The sequence below is a fragment of the Triplophysa dalaica genome, chromosome 2 (genome assembly GCF_015846415.1).
Source record: "Triplophysa dalaica isolate WHDGS20190420 chromosome 2, ASM1584641v1, whole genome shotgun sequence".
In the NCBI taxonomy this organism is placed as follows: Eukaryota; Metazoa; Chordata; class Actinopteri; order Cypriniformes; family Nemacheilidae; genus Triplophysa; species Triplophysa dalaica.
The window spans coordinates 27,846,930-27,861,562 of NC_079543.1; the positions used below are offsets into that span (position 1 = coordinate 27,846,930).

The following is a 14,633-nucleotide window of genomic DNA, read 5'->3' on the forward strand; positions in this document are numbered from 1 at the left end:
CACGATAGCCACACCTACATTCAACACATGATGAAATGTTTCAGCTCAAGTCTTTTCCTCATTTAGTTTGTTTGTTTCTCATAAAACATCAGTGAAACATCTCAATATCTACAGCTACATTCACATGCACTCTTATGTTTGTCAGATGTTTCTCCTGGTTATCTTACACAGGGCTATCTACATTAATGTTAGAACTCTACAATCTTTACATACATGAACAGTCATGTCATGCGTGTCTGTTGCCATAAGAAAGTTTAGTTAAAGTTCAGATGCTCTTGTTACGTTTATAACAGACATGCACTTTTACAGAGAATGTTAACATGAGAAAATCTGCTTTCTTTATGCCTGCGGCCTCTGAGACTCCAAACACAAGTAACATAACCCTTCAAACAAGACTTCAAAAGACTTCTTTTAAATGTCATTGATGACGTTGCATTGACGTCCCCTGTGGAGCCAGAGTGAAAGTTTTTACAAGTTCTTTTTATGACGTCTTCTGAACGTGTGCTATTGTTGTCCAGGTGATCTCTATAATTGTATTGAACTAATATCACTATTGCGCCTCTAATTAATGTTGAAATTGAATAATCCATCATTATTGTGATCAGTGTTTGCTTTAGTTGGGCACTTGTCTCTTAATGGTGTGGAGTACTTTGCCATTACAAATATGTCTTAACAACCTGTTTTAATGGTCAAGGAAAACTAAATTTCACTGAGATGTGAATATGCTCACAAATCATGAGTGTGATGTATTTCTAATGGATACTATGATTATGAAGCAATGAAATATCTGTGACATTTCTTTGCACTTTTTAAAATATATGTTGAAACAATTGAACAGAACGAGCACTGACAGAAACAAAGACACGATGAATTAGTTTATAAAACTCAACAACGGTGACAACCAACAGAATAATTCTTTGTGTTGCTGTTAGATATTATTTTCCCAATAGATTATTAATAAATGAATGAATAAGTGTGGCCTATGTGTGATTTTACTGCTCACAGGGTGGAAAGCTGCTCTCTGAGCGGACATCTGGCTAAATGTGGAGGAAGGGGATTTATTCTAAGCTAAACAGTCTTTGTCTGACGTGCTATGTTTTTTATACCTTATTTAGTATAACAGGTGTCTTATTGTGCACTATATAAGGATTTGTCTTCGCTGAAATAAATGAGTTCCAAAGCTTGATGTCTCTGTGTCTAGTTCTTCTTCTTCAAGATCTGCAGAAGAATTCTCTCACAACAACCTGTTTCTGATTTGATTTTAAGGGAAATCCAAAACACAGAAAGAAACTTTGTGTTGGAAAGGAACTTGAAGTTTAACAGTTGCAATTAATAATATATATATATATATATATATAACATACAAACCTCATTCATTATTCCCAAAATGCAATGCAATTTATCTACTTATAAGTTTATGTTAATTGTAACCATTGTTGAGGTTTGTATGATAAGTGTTCATGTCTCTGTGTGTCAAGGAAGATTTTTAGATCATTTTGAATCAATGCTTGTGCATTTGCTTATAACAGCACTAACATCAGTCATGTATGATCTAGTCTTGTGTAAGCAAATCTCATTTTCTTACAAATTGTGAATGTTATTACAGCACCTCTACCTTCTCTTCAGACATTTAGGCAAGAAATAAATAATTATTTTAAGAACATTTGACTGTAAGGCTGTTTGCAAAAATTTATTTTATGACATCTGCTAAAAAAACTAGTTTTTAAGAGTATAAATCTTGGAAACAAAACAAAATGAAGATATATTTAAAACGCTGCTCTTACCTTCACAGTCATCAGTAGAAATGAAGGAGTTTGAAGCATCACTGGGGTTTTCAGCGTCTTTTGTGGTTAAGACAATGTGTATTTTAAGATGAAGTTTTCATGTTGCCCATCTTTTATTTGTAGCGACATATTCCCTCATCTGAAATACGGAAGACATTTATAGGTGTGAAAAACAAAACCCAAGATAACAGCTGTAAGACCAGATAAGACCTGCAAGTGCAATATGATTTTTTTCAGCCAAGACACCACTTGTTAACTTTACATTTACATTTAAACTTAGTCATTTGGCAGACGCTTTTCTCCAAAGCTTACAGTGCACTTATTACAGGGACAATCCCCCTGGAGCAACATGGAGTAAAGTGTCTTGCTCAAGGACACACTGGTGGTGGCTGCTGGGATCGAACCAGCAACCTTTGATTTACCAGTTCAGTGGTTTAACCCACTAGACCACCATCTCCACTTTATTTAAATAAGCTCTTAAAATACTTCCTGAAATAAGTAAAATTTTAATCACCTCTTCATGATTGTTAAAAACACTATAAAACAGTTGGAGGGAAGTCACTCTTTGCTGGAGACACCGGCCTTAAACACGACCTCAAACACTTTTACAAACACCACAGAACTCATGAACTATGACCAGTAAACCCAACTGATGAAGCTGAGATATCAAATCACAACACTTTCAAAGTGTTATTTTATTGTCTTTATTATGTTTTGTGTTGGGCAATATGCAGTTTATCCAGTAGATGGCACAGTAGTACACACGATCAGAGGTCTCTGAAATTAAACCCATTTCAAAATAGACCGATCAAATTAAAATCCTGTCACACCTGCCCACACACAGACATCAATAATTCATATATGAACCTCAACAAAAGTGAAATGTATCATGCTGCAATGCATTCTGGGAGTAATGAATAAGTTTTGCATGATGCATTACAGCATGAAACACGTTACCATTGTTGAGATTCATATCATGATTCTTGATTATAGTGTGTGAATTACTTCTCCAGGTGTTAAAATGTACAAAGTTTCATGATTGTAATTCTTTTTTATAACATAAATATGTCATATTGGTGATTGTGGTTGAAGTCGGTTGTATTTGATGTTTATTTCTTTCTGTTATTGTTGTTTTTGTATTCATAATTGATTCTGATCATCTCATTGACTAAAGAGTTCAGTGTTACATTTATCAGGCTGTAGTATGCTTACTAAGCAGTGTTCATTTCATCTGGACTAACACATGAGGGGCCTACATGAAAAACAGGAGGTGGTATGGGGAGTAAGGTCTGGGCCGGATTTAGGCCACATGATGCACACACATAACGAACGAGCGACGGTGTTTGGAGAGGAGGAGAGTGAAGTTTTCGAAGAAGTCCCAGCAAAAATATCTGTGCTTGTGCAATTTCTTTAAGACAACACAAGAGGTCGCCATCTCATATCTTCTGATGGATTCCTCTACGGTCATTCATTCAGTCACTGACAGTCATGTTGCCATCCGCATTGTTTTTGTATTAAAATGATCTCTTTTTTCTGAGGAGCTATTGTGTTCCACATTGATCCATCTCGCTCCTGAGTCACAGCAGGTAGCACAATCCAATCAGATGAAGAATGAAGTATAAAAAATAAACACAGACATGGTCACTGACACCAACACAAGCGGCCAAGAAATATAAAGTTAAGTTTGCAGAAACATCTTGTGGTTTAGAGGTGGAGCTGCAGACTTTAATTGCAATGAGCTGGAGAACAAGGGAAATCAATAACTGTCCTGTAGGCTTTTACTTTTGTAAAACTATAGAAATAGTTAAATAAACAGCATGAAACATCTTCAGAAGATCATTTTATTTTAGAGATGTTTAGGATCAGTGATGTACTTCCTTGTTACTGGAGGAGGAACAACATTTGTGAATTTGAAGTGATAAACAACTGTTAACCACAGAGTCATTTATAGCTAATGAGCAGTTATAGTCTGGCATTCAGTTCTTGGAGTTCAGACGGACTAAACACGGTAAGAACCTAGTAAATTCAATTCATATTTACATTATCTTGTATAGGTGGAGTTTATATTCTGTAAAACTTAACACGACTACACATGATCTTCTCAATCATTAAAAACTTAAGACATATGTAACGCACATTAATAGTTTAGATGTTTAGAGAGAAGAACACAGAATACTGTGAATGAAAATGATTCAGTTCATGATTAATGTGTTTTAGAGATCTACTGTATTTGATGGTGATGTCAGTCATGGCTTCTTCTCTTCCTGTGATTCTTCTGCTCATAGGTCAAGGTGAATAACTGATGTTACATCATTACATTATATACACTCTTGTTACTTTCCTTAAATGTGAAATTGGTTTATTTGTCATGAATTTCTGTATCAATTGTGCAGCACATTCTTAACGTTGCCTTGTTCCGTTTTTACACTCGATCCTGTTGATTCTCTCACACCCACCAATGAAGAAGTTCACACTTAACACTCTTCAATATGTTAGTGTGGTTTTTGTGTAGAAGTATTATATGCACTCATGTCTTCCCAGCCAGCAAAGACACATTTGGCCTAGATGGGTTTGATGTGGGCTGTCTAACTGGGTTTGGTCCGCGGGTTCCATGTAAGTCCCACATATGTTAGTCCAGATGAAATGAACACTGCTTAGTGTGTATACTACAGGCTGATAAATGTAACACTGAACGTTTTAGTCAATGAGATAATGAAATGATAATAAGCAGAATCACTGAAACAGAAAGAAAACACAAAAACTACAACTGGCTTCAGCCACAATCCCATATACACCATCAATATCTTTATTTATTTATATTATTGAGAATAAACAGAGTTTTCTTCTGTTAATGTTTTACAGAAAATAACTGATTTAATGTCTCCATTAGTGTTTATTTTAGTTGGGCACTTTGCCTCTTGATATTCTCTGAATGCTTTAACTCATGTTGTTCTTGGCGAGAAATCACTAGAAAGTTATGTTTAAAGCTATTGACTGCTTTATAACAGAGGTGTATAGTACTTGAGTATTTTACTCAGAGGTGCCCAGACTCACTCCTCCAGAGATTCACTTCAACTTTCATCAAACAAATCAAACACATCTGCATGTAGCTTCTTGATAGCAAGAGATCAGCTGCTTCAGGTGTGTTTGATGAGGATTGAAGCTAAACTCTCACTGAAATGGCCGTCTCTGCTTTACATATTTTAGTCTTTTTCCTTTTAGAAAATTTTACTTCAACACATTATGAAGCATTTCCATATTTAGTTTAATCCGTCACAATGTTTTTTACCTTAAATACTTAAGTACATTCAAAATCTACTATCTTACTTTTACTCAAGTAAAATGATTGTTGAGAAAATGATTTGAGTAAAAGTAAGAAAGTACTTTGACTTTTAATGTACTTTTTTTGATGTAAAATGTATTTTTTAAATGTAGTTGAATAAAAAAAAGAATGATATATGCCATGCTTTGCAATGTATGGAAGTAAACAATTTCCAAAGTAAAAACACTAGTAAACAAAAGTAAAGATACTTAATCCCTGAGAGTAACTATACACCTCTGCTTTATAAGTATACAATTGTCATTTTGTGGCGTAAATTTTTGAGTATCAAATTTACTCTTTATTAGAGAAAATTAAACACATTTTAAAATAGACCAAGCAAACTTAAATCCTGCCAAACCTGCCCACACACAGACATCAATAATCCACATATGAACCTCAACAACAGTGAGATGCTTCATGCTGCAATGCATTCTGGGAGTAATGAATAAGTTTTGCATGATGCATTACAGCATGAAACACGTTACCATTGTTGAGATCATGATTCTTGATATTTGTGTGTGAATGACTACAACATGAGTTGAAAATGATCAAAGTTTCTTAATTGAAAATCTGTGATTGAAATTGCACTGGTTATCATCTTCATCTATGCTTCTAACCCATAATTTTTACACAATTTATAGAATATTATCATGTGGTGATTGGCTGAAGTCAGTTGTATTTGTTGTTTTATTTATTTCTGTTCTTGTTGTTTCTGTTTCCAACTTTGATTCTGCTTATTATCATTTCATTATCTCATTGACTAAAATGTTCACTGTTACATTTATCAGCCTTTTGTATGCACACTTAGCAGTGTTCATTTCATCTGGGCTAACACATCTGGGGCTTACATGGAACCCGCGGACAGAACCAGCTGAGGCCCAGAAGAGAGCCTACATCAAACCCATCTGGGCACCATGTGTCTTTGCTGGCTGGGAATTGTAATGGTCTTAATGAATGATTTGTGTGTTTCAGGAGTTTATAGTGCTGATGATGATTGGAGTGTGACTTACAGCTCTTCACACATCTGTGCACTAAAGAACTCAACAGTGACTATAAACTGCACTTATAAATACCCTACTGGACATAACATCACAGAAGTGTTCTGGACCAACACTATTGTTCCAGGTCCTCCAGATTTGTTTAAGGAGTCTGAATACAGAGAGCGGATTCAGTATCTGGGAGATAAACAGCACGACTGCAGCGTCAGACTGACTGATGTGAGACACACAGATTCACACGAGTACTATTTCAGATTCATCACTGATAAACCTGATGGGAAATGGACTGGTAAACCTGGAGTGACTCTTAATATCACAGGTGAGAGTGAATGAGTGTTTGATGATAATAATGTGATGTGTTGAATGACATGAGGAGGATCAGTGTTGTGCTGTGTTCAGATCTTCAGGTGGAGTCTGAAGGTGAGAGAGTGATGGAGGGACATTCAGTGAATCTGACATGTAAAAGCAGATGTAGTCTGACTGACACATCAACATTCATCTGGTTTAGAAACACACAGACATTAAATGACACAAACAAGAAACTCATCCTGCCGTCAGTTAGAAGAGAGAATGCAGGAGACTATAGATGTGCTGTACAGGGACACAAACTCACATCACCTCCTCGACGTCTCAATGTCATCTGTAAGCAGATATGCTTTTAATATTCTTTAATGGAAAGAAATTCAAATTGTGTCACTTTGCTTTAAAATTATTCATATACCTTCAATTTTTAAAGATATACATTATAAATACTATAATATTCCATCCATCCATTTTCTATCGCTTTTCCGAACTACCTCGGGTCACGGGGGAGCCTGTGCCTATCTCAGGAGTCATCGGGCATCAAGGCAGGATACACCCTGGATGGAGTGTCAACCCATCGCAGGGCACACACACTCACTCATTTACTATAATATTATAATTTGAAAATTAATCTTCCTCTAGATTCCCCAAAACAGACATCTGTGGCTGTGAATCCATGTTGTGTAATAGTGGAGGATGATTCAGTGAATCTGACCTGCATCAGTGAATCAAATCCACCTGCGAATATCAGCTGGTTTAAAGAAAAAACATCTGTAGGATCTGGAAACATCTACATCATCTCAAACATCAGATCTGATGACAGCGGAGAATACAAGTGCAAGGCTGAAAATGAACTTGGAGAGAAATTTTCTCAATCTGTGACTTTAAATGTCTTGCGTAAGTTTTACAAATGATGTAGTTCTACTGAATCTTAAAACCCTTTTTCTTTGTGTCTCCAGCACTGAATCTAATCGTTTTCTCCTTGTTCTTTCAGCTGTCAGATGTGTCTCTCTCTCTGTAGCTTTAGGAGTTGGATGTTGTCTTGGAGTCTGTGGAACATCAGCAACTCTGCTTATTGTGATGTATATTTGGTAAGAAATGAGATGTAAGAAATGGCACTTTTCTATCACAGATTGACTCAGAGGTTCTTCATCTGAATACAGTTTAGTGTGTCTGAATCACTGAGTCACATTATTGAATACCAACTCCAGAATCAACTCTTTCAAAGCATTTTTGACATCACTGGAGTGTTGAAAAAAGAAAACAGGAACATCAGATGTCATTTACAGCAGCTGTTGATTTGCTGGATGAAAAATTATATTCACACAATGATACAGTTTGTTAATATCTCAGTTTTCTTTTGACAGCAGAAGAAAGAGTTTGAGAAGAAAAGCATCTGAACGCAAACTGAAGGTGAGATGATCATCAATGAAACTCTCTTCATACAAATGCATTAGAAAGACCGAACTGTCCGTCACTTGTTTGGTGTTCACAAATGTTTCTCTGTAGAATGATGATGTCAGTAATGACACATATACAGCTCTTGAACTCAAGAGAAGATCATCTGACCTGTACGACACACTCACAGTAAGTGTTACTCAATTCAACTCATAAAGAACACAAACACAGTTAGTTTAATTCTTGATCATTCATCTTTATTTGTCTTAATGTTTGTGCAGCCCACCCGGAAGATGATGCAGTAAGAGGCGGAGCACGAAGAAACAAATCCTATGATCTCTGATGATTGACAGCAGTCATAACAATGAGTCACAAAAGTTTTTATTCTTTAAAGTCTAATATTTACAATGTACCAATAGACATTATTAAAAGGCAATTGTACAGAAATAGTTAAATAAACATCATTACAAATCTTCAGAAGATCATTTTGATTAGAGATGTTTAGGATCAGTGATGTACTTCCTTGTTACTGGAGGAGGAACAACATTTGTGGGTGTTCATCTGTCAATCAAAATCACTTCATCCTGTCACTTTACAGTAAACAACTCAAGGACCCATCATCCCGAATCATGGGAAAACCTGGATGCAAATAAAAGGGATTTAATTTGTTAAATATTTTTCAATTGATACTTCTACCTCGAAGAAATAAAAAATAAGTGAACCTTTTAATACTTAATAAAAAGAATCATAATTATGTTATTCTACAGCTAGCGTCAATGCTTAATGCTTTAATGCTTTATGTGTTAGCTCTTAGAACACCAAAGCAATTATTCTTCTTGAAAATGCATATGTGTGGAACTGTCCATTCCTTTATTGGTAACTTTTGACAGTGCAATAATAAGATGATTTTAAATGAAGTGGGCGTGTCTGGGAGGTCAAGCGTTAGAACTGAGTATTAAAGATGTCCTTAAAATAAGATGATTATCTTTCTTTCTTTCTTTCTTTCTTTTAAATAAGGGTATTTAGGTCTTCCCTTGAACATTATCTATGGTTTTACCGCAAATATTAGGGTTAAACTAGTTATTATGGTGAGAAAAAAGTAGATTTGAGGTTACTGTGGTTTTACAGCTACACTGTAAAAAATGCCTGTGAAGTTTACGGTAAAATTCTGTTGTTTTCACACAAAAAACATGTTATCAGAAAGCATCCGTTAAAAATAAGGAAAAACATTGTAAAATTGTCTGTAAAATTAATAGCAAAAATCCATCGTTTTTACGGAAAAACCCTGTTAAAGTGCTTGTGAAATTAACAGTGAAATTCTGTAGTTTTCACAGAGAAAACTTTTGTCAAAAAACGTCCATAAAAATACGAAAAACACTGTCAAATTCTCTGGGAATTGAACAGGGAAATTCCATAGTTTTCACAAGGAGTTTTTTTAACTCCACAAACACTTTTATCACCTTCACTTACAGACACTACTGTCACTGATGTTAAAACTGATGTTTTAATAACAAATTTCAAAGAAGAAAATTAAGTAAATTTAATGTTTTCACTTTTGTGCATTTGGACCAAGTTTCAATTTTATATAAAGAAATTCTGTTAATGTAAAAGACTCAAATGTATTAAGTTCATACAGAGCTTGAAGTTTGTGCCCAGAAGTTTTAAACTGCAAAGCTGTTCACGTTCTTTTCCTGTATTTTTTACGGAATTTTACTGGCAACCACAGCTGCCGGTATTTTTCCGTAAAATTTACGGAACATTTTTTACAGTGTAATATTTAAACTATGTAAAATAAAGTTCAATTATGTCAATTAAGCTTTTCAATTGCAAAAGACAAACTTCATACTATTAATGTATTAAAGTAACCTGCATACCAGGGCATGAGATGTATTTGGGCAGAGTGTGTGAGAGAGCTTGAAAGCGTGTGTCTTACACTAAATGTGTGAGAGTTTGGCAACTCCGAGTATCAATCATGTGATGACAGGAAGAACTTGTGGACACTTTCTTATTTTATTCATTTGTAGTCTTGTCACTGGCTTTGAGTGTTTGTTATACTGTTGAGAGCAACATTTGGTTTTGTTTATAAAAAAATGACAAAATAGGCCATGTGCAACCTGAAATGTGATGTAGAGTTTATTTTATTCAGAATCACATAAATGTATATTATAGATGTAGGGTTCTGTCAAATCACTTCAACTAACACGATCATTCTAAAATGAATGAAACATTTTACTGTGTTTGTGCTTGTGTTAATTAATTAAAAAATTAAACTCTGTACAGTGTCTGTAAAGATAAATACCTGAATTGAACAGTCAGCACATCAGCCATCAGTTACATTAGATCACATATATGGTTAAATGACATTTGTTGTTAGCTTTGAAATGATTAATATGATGATCATATCTAAAGTTTTTTTTACATCATCATTTTTAAAGTGACCGTGAGTGAATGGTGTTGTCAGTCAGAATGGCTCCTCCTCTTCCTCTGAGTTTCCTGCTCAAGGTGAGTAACTGATGTCACATCATCACTTCATTCACGTGAGCAATACATCTTTGTCTTATCTTTAGTACTTGTTCAGTTTGCATCACTGAGTTTGTGTTTTTGTCAGTTGTGCAACTGTTTAACACTTTTCAAACCACAACTGTGTGACAAAATCTTCACACTTTTAACAGAACTGGTGCAGTATTCACAGAAACTGCTCCTTTTGTCTATGTGCACTACATAACTCAACAGTGACAATAAACTGGACTTAAACATAAATACTGGACATCAGATCATAGAAGTGTTCTGGGCAAAAAAACTGCTGTTCCAGGTTAAGATACTCCAGGATCCTGAATACAGAGGGGGATTCAGTATGTGGGAGATAAACACGACTGCAGCATCAGACCGCCATCTTTTGACATCTGATCTGCTCATTTGACTGAAAGATCTCCTTGTTTCTCGAGAGGTCACGTTTGTTCCGAACATCCATTTATAATCTTTAAACCTCAGGTTACTCCCTGTAGTGCACCCTACACACTTAGGCTTTATGGTGTGTGAGAGAATGGTGCAAAACCTTTAATTTCACCGAAGACTTTGCGTTGTAGGGACAAATGCAGAAGTACTGCTTTGTTGTGAAACAAAAATGGATGACTTAGGCACTTGAGATTTCAAAAGCTTTGATCAAACTGCGTTGCTTTTGCCATTTCAGACATAGCCTGATCCTTCCGTGCCCTCAGGAAGCCTTTCACATCCAACATTCCCATCCATCATGGATTTCTCATGTGAGCTTTAAATAAAAGCATTCACTCAATTGTTTTTTAACGTGTTTTATTAACCACCTTATAATCATCTGTTTTGTCTTGGCAGCGGTCTGATGCACAAGTCTCATCCGGCAAGTTAAGCAGGTTTACCTGCACTGTGCCGAAGGCTCTCTGGAGTGACTTTATCCCAAACGGGCCATCATCGTCAACGGGTACGGTATGTGCAAACTATTCTGATGACAAAATTTGTGTCACTCGTACTGTACACTCCCTCGCGCACGCGTAAAAAGAGAACTATACTTTTCAATTGCTTCTATAGTTTATCTCTTTTTTTAAGTCGTTTTGGAACAATCCGTCCGCTTAATGACATAAATGTAAATGTAGTTGCTTTGGACTTCCAGTGAAACGGTCAATAATTTTTTTTATTCAATATTTGTATTTAATATTTTTCTGTATGGACTTTTTAGACCTATAGATCTAGACCGCATTTCTCTCTCCCTCTATAACATCTAGACAAAACTGATGATGACCGTAGAACAATTTTAGAAACCTAAAATTTGACAAACTTGAAGAAAAGCTACAGAAAGCTGAAATATTACTTGACACTTGAGCAATGGCAGTTGGGTGAATAAACCTCAAAATACTTAGAAAACATGTCAAATTGAGACTTTGTTTAAAAAAATATGTAAGCTTGACACGGTAACATCAGCAATGATAAACCTTATGACGAAAACTAAATTCACAGATCACAGAAATCTGTGCTTCTCAACCTGTGTACAGAGCTTGAACTCTCCGAAATTTGGGAAGCTCATATGCTTTTGAATTGAAGCTATAATCTGCTCTATATCTGCCCTTTGCTCCCTCAGACTAGAGATCAATCTGCGGCACAAAACTGGAATTGCATTTTACTACTCTTGTGATGTTCAGAAGAATGTTGTTGTGCGAAACAGCTATGAGAATGGACAGTGGGGTCCGACCATATGCCATTTGAAACTGGAAAACCTTTTCTGGTACACAAGCAGCTTCATAAAACCTGAGTATATGCTTTCTAGTCAAATGTTACATAACAATTCATATTTAAACAAAGTTATGGATGTAAATGTGGTTTTTATTTAACATGTTAATCCTTGAATAGTCTTAACAGTTTTAAAACCGCACTCAGCAGTTTGTTTTCATAACTTAAATCATTCAAATCAACTGATTCAAGATGAGGCAACACATACTTTAAACATCGTGTATTTACTTTTTTTGTTTCACTTGTTTTTTCTAAGTAAACATACATTTTGGGTTTTCACAACTGCAGTTAAGTAAAAGCAGCACCATTTGTCTCTGACATGTATAAATTATCTTCATTGTGCATGTGCGTTTCAGGTCACCATTTGTGTTGATGTTAATGAATACACCGTGTTTGGCAGTGGCAGAAAAGTTCAGACGTATGATCATCGTTTCACTGAACTACAGGAAATTGATGTTTTGGAGATCAGTGGAGATCTGCAGTTGACCTTTGTGCAGCCATAGTGAGGATTCCCTCCCCGTGTAAAAAAAACACGGTTTCAGAAACCTACACTTGTTAAATGCTTGTGTCAAAACAACACATTTTGTGTTCAGTTAAGGACAACACACAAAATGTGTTATGAAAATGTATTTTCTGTGTATTCATGTAATGCTATTCTTTGGTGTTCATCTCTTTTTGGAATTCATCTCCAGAATGTTTTGTTATGGATACGACGTGTTTTTAAAGAGAGTGCTAAAAAGAATGACACAATAAACAAATATAATTTGACACACTTAGAGATAAATTCGATAAATCTTATAAACGATGAAGTGTTTTAATTTAAAACATAATATTGGTGTTATATGTACAACAGCAACACAGTGTAGGTGGCGCACACAACATTCACTTATTTTGTATATTCAATGATCTGTTGTCAAAATAATATATATACAATAAAGGCAACCCTAAAATATTTTTAAAAATTGTGCTTATCAGCACACAAAGATTTTTGTAACATTTTGAGACATTTCAATCATACTTCCAATAATACTCAAAATGAAAATATGATTGAAACAGTGCTCGCTTGCGACATGTGCTGGTCACACGCGTGTAAAAGAAAGCAACAGAATTGAGACATTCCCTTTATAAAGACAAATGTAGTACTCTATTGCCTTATTATAATTTAACCTCATCCATTAATTATTCATGATAAAGCACTAAACTTGAAAGCAAAAAATATCAATTGAAAATCGAATTTTCAAGAAGTTAAATCATGTAAAGCAAAGGTCCTCAACTCTGGACCTCTTGATACACTTTCATGCAGAGTTTAATTCCAACCGAATATATCACACATCTGAATGTGCTATTATGCTTAACTATTAAACAACAAAATAACTACTCTCTGTTTAATCATCATATTACTGTACGATATATTACATATATAACTTAAACTAAACTTGATTTAAAACAACATACAATTATGAGTATGTCTGCAGCACTGAAGATTTTGCAATTTGCAAGTACCACTTGTCCAAGGCTAAGACCTTAACTTAAGGAAACACTGTTTACCATAATGGTGACCTAAAAATCAACTGGTTGGGTTGATGTTTTCTTCAGTGATTGAGTTTGTTAACGGCAGGTGTTCATCATTAATGATCAATCATCATTTCACTAATCACTTCATTATCTCATTATATTCAAGACTGATTCTGTGTTACTTTAACACTCTATAGTGTGGACACGTGTATACACTCAAGAGTGTTCATCTAATTCTTGCTAATTTGCTGTGTGTATTTCAAAATATTCCAATAATGGCCGTTTTCATATACATCACAAATATTCTCAAATACATGAATATATGAATCATATATAGTTAAAAAATACATATATTTATAAAACATATGAAGCATTACCAATAGTGTGATCAATTTTTCAGTGTACCAAAGTATAAACACAGAGACCATCCAAATGTCAACCAAAAGCAGTAAATACTACTTTTATACTTTTTATACCTTTACACAAACTCATATTTCTAAGTGGCTCAGATTTAACAACAGTACAATAAACTGAGCAGAATAATAAATAGAGCAGAATAATAAATAACTGGCACTTCCTCACAGGAACATTGATTTACAAGAAACGTGTGTGTGTTTATTTATTATGTTGACTGAAACAGATGCATGTTTGTTCTTTTTTGTGAGAATATAGTAAACTCACAGTTTAAACAAGTTATGTAACTCCCCAGTAGTTTCTGGCTCTGTGCCTGTAGGGTCACTGGCCCAGATCTGACCCAAACACTGATGAACTGAAGAATAATCTTTCACTCAACTTGTCTCATGAGTCATCCAAACTGAATCCTCTCGTTGCTGCTCAATAATGAATTAGTTGTATTTATGGCTATTATCATAAAACGTTGTAACAACATTGGGAAATTAATGTCTAATGTGAGTGCTCTGACTTTTAAATGCAGAAATGCTGAAACAAGCTTCTTGTTGCAATGCATGCTGGTTAACATCATATTACAAACTCATTCATAGAATTAAGCACATCATTTTATATTTTTGGTGTATGTGTTTGCCTTAAAAACCTTTC

General features: G+C 34.9%; 1 protein-coding gene across 1 annotated transcript; it reads left to right on the plus strand.

Moving 5' to 3' along the window:
- Positions 1-4,023: 4,023 nt before the first annotated feature.
- LOC130413235 (carcinoembryonic antigen-related cell adhesion molecule 6-like) lies at positions 4,024-8,357 on the plus strand. The gene is made up of 8 exons (XM_056738303.1): positions 4,024-4,069; positions 6,082-6,423; positions 6,504-6,746; positions 7,050-7,304; positions 7,402-7,498; positions 7,775-7,820; positions 7,917-7,994; positions 8,087-8,357. Exons 1-8 carry the CDS (start codon positions 4,024-4,026, stop codon positions 8,108-8,110), a joined length of 1,131 nt encoding a protein of 376 aa, XP_056594281.1. The 3' UTR covers positions 8,111-8,357.
- Positions 8,358-14,633: the final 6,276 nt, after the last annotated feature.